This window comes from Engraulis encrasicolus, chromosome 18, assembly GCF_034702125.1.
Source record: "Engraulis encrasicolus isolate BLACKSEA-1 chromosome 18, IST_EnEncr_1.0, whole genome shotgun sequence".
Taxonomy (NCBI): domain Eukaryota; kingdom Metazoa; phylum Chordata; class Actinopteri; order Clupeiformes; family Engraulidae; genus Engraulis; species Engraulis encrasicolus.
In genome coordinates this window covers 16,861,830-16,864,329 of record NC_085874.1, presented here as the reverse complement: position 1 = coordinate 16,864,329, position 2,500 = coordinate 16,861,830, and the positions used below count along the sequence as shown (strand labels likewise).

The 2,500-nt window shown below is 43.0% G+C and overlaps 1 protein-coding gene across 1 annotated transcript in view; it reads left to right on the top strand.

The window, feature by feature from the left end:
• Positions 1 to 2,500, top strand: part of hbs1l (HBS1-like translational GTPase) — a 70,711-nt gene that overhangs the window by 34,309 nt on the left and 33,902 nt on the right. Inside the window, exon 8 of the mRNA XM_063223119.1 lies at positions 121 to 238. Coding sequence (XP_063079189.1) covers positions 121 to 238 — 118 coding nt within the window. The remainder of the gene's footprint in view (positions 1 to 120; positions 239 to 2,500) is intronic.

Below are 2,500 nucleotides of genomic sequence, written 5' to 3'. Positions count from 1 at the left end.
ACACACACACACACACACACACACACACACACACACAAACACACTCCCTGACAAGGAAGGTATAGATTAGATATTGTAATTTTGAAAATCAGTAACTGTCTGTTTTGCTTGTGTTTGTAGGGGAGTGACAATGGACGTGGGGATGACCAAGTTTGAGACGGACTCTAAAGTGGTGACACTAATGGACGCCCCGGGCCACCGGGACTTCATCCCCAACATGATCACGGGGGCCGCACAGGTACGGCATGCTCAGATCGCCTGGATCGCGTACCTACATGTATGTTCCCACAGCACCATGATAAGCCTATGATTACAAAAGTGACAAAACCTTGCGCTGTCAGATTGGTCAATAACAAAAATTATGTACTGAACAAAAAAATTCTGTAGCAATATAAGCTGTGGGACACACTGAAAAATCCTTGACCCTTACCTGTCACTAAGAATTTTTTCCCCCTTTTTCTTTTTTTTTTTTAAAGAATTTTTTTTTGAAATTAGAAAGATCTTCAGAGAATATGAGGTTCTGGGAACGTACTGTAGGGCCAACCACAGATTTTGCCGTGCCTAGAAATCTAAACACCTAGCACATCCTAGCATGTGCCACTCATGACCAGGGATGTTTGAGTTACGAATCATATGACGTCCAAGTGCCAACGGACTGTTCTTACACAGCCGACGAATCAGTTTTAAGTCAAAGGGCAGTTGTGAGGAAGTCTATTTTTTGCCATTTTTGCCGTTCTTTTGTGTAGATTCCTTGCACACCTCCTTTGGTCAGGTGTGCCACACACCATCCACATTTGCAGCGCTTAATAGCGACGCCGCTAGTGAATGCTGCAGATGTAGACAGCTTGTTTGTCTCCAGAGACTTTTGCAGTTGCCGTACTTATTAACCTTTTGCATACAGAGAGATTTGAAAAACAACCTTTTAGCCTGCCTATGACTCATTCCTAGACCCTACCTGTCTATAGTGGCTAGACAAAAAGAAAATCCCCTTCTCACATCCAAATCAAATGTACCTCATCCCCAGAATGGTTAGTTGAGCTACATCAGTGTATAAAGTATTGTGCGTCATTATATCCATCGCTTGACCTCACCATGCAAACCAGCCTATGTCAAATTGGGAAAATGTCGGAGTGAGGTACAATCTAAGATGCAGCATCCATGGTTGTCTTTTAACCTCAGCTTGCCATAGGATGGTGTATATTCTTTAACCCATTAATGACGGATACTGCGTAGTGCAGCATTGACCCTAATGCCAGGAGCTGCAAAATGCAACATTCAGGTTCATTAGATCTGATTTTTTTTAATTATCAAAAATATTGTTATGTTAGGCGTCTAACAGGCGTTTCTTTCAGGTGCACTAACTATTAGAGATGCACCGGATCCTGATTTTTAGGATCCTGCCGGATACCGGATCCACTGCTTGAGATCCTGCCGGATCCGGAACCGGATACCGGATCCTACGAAAGGGTTGAAACACATAGCCAACTCGCACACGTAGGCCCTTTTTATTACGTTGGCGCAAACTGTTTTTAAGACTCATTGGCTTATTGCCACACTGCCTTCAACGACCGCTTCCAAAGGGCTTTCGCTCCATGCAGCGATTGGGGTTGTGAAAGACTGACTGAAAAGCCTAGGCTACGTAAAAAGTAGAGATGCCCCAGATCCTGATTTATTGGTAACTGCCGGATACCGGATCCACTGCTTAAGATCCTGCCAGATCCGGATAGTCTGAAAAACCCTATTATCCTGCCGGATCCGCAACCGGATCTTGGATCCTGTACATCTCTTCTAACTATGACTAATCCGAACAAAGATTACATTACGTTACAGTTGGCAGCAGCTTATAATAGACAGCTTAATCAGAGCATGCATCACTTGCGGATACAAAGTGCAAAGGAAAAATACAGAACAATAAGTGTAGATTTTTTTTGTAGTTTTTTATTTATTTATTTATTTGAGCACATTAGTCCAGGATTAAATAGAGTGCACTTACCCAAACAACATGTCTTAGAGATGCCCCACGTCTGGGCCAGGTCAGGATAGCTCAGCAAAGATTTTGATAGAAATTTAAATCACTACCCTAAATTGCCACCACAACTAAAAACCTAGGAATCTTGGCTTTACTTTGCCATCAAACAAGTTCGTATTGATGTACCCAAGAGCGTAGTGTTTGCATCAGTGGCGTAACGACACAGCAATAGGCCCGTAAGCAACATTATCTGTGTGGGCCCCATATAAAGTACAACACGTGATAAAGGTCACATAAAGGAACATAAAATTATGCACTTCTTAGTAGTATTGATCACACATCACACACAGAAAAATGGTGACAGCGCACCTTGAACGGAAATTTGATGACAGCGCATCACCACATAAACAAAAACATGCTGACGGCACACCATGCATGTCCATGAAAACACATTTGGATACCGCTACACATCCACGAAAACACGTAGGCCTAGGTGACGGCAGACGTAGGCAGTAATCATAAAACCCCGAA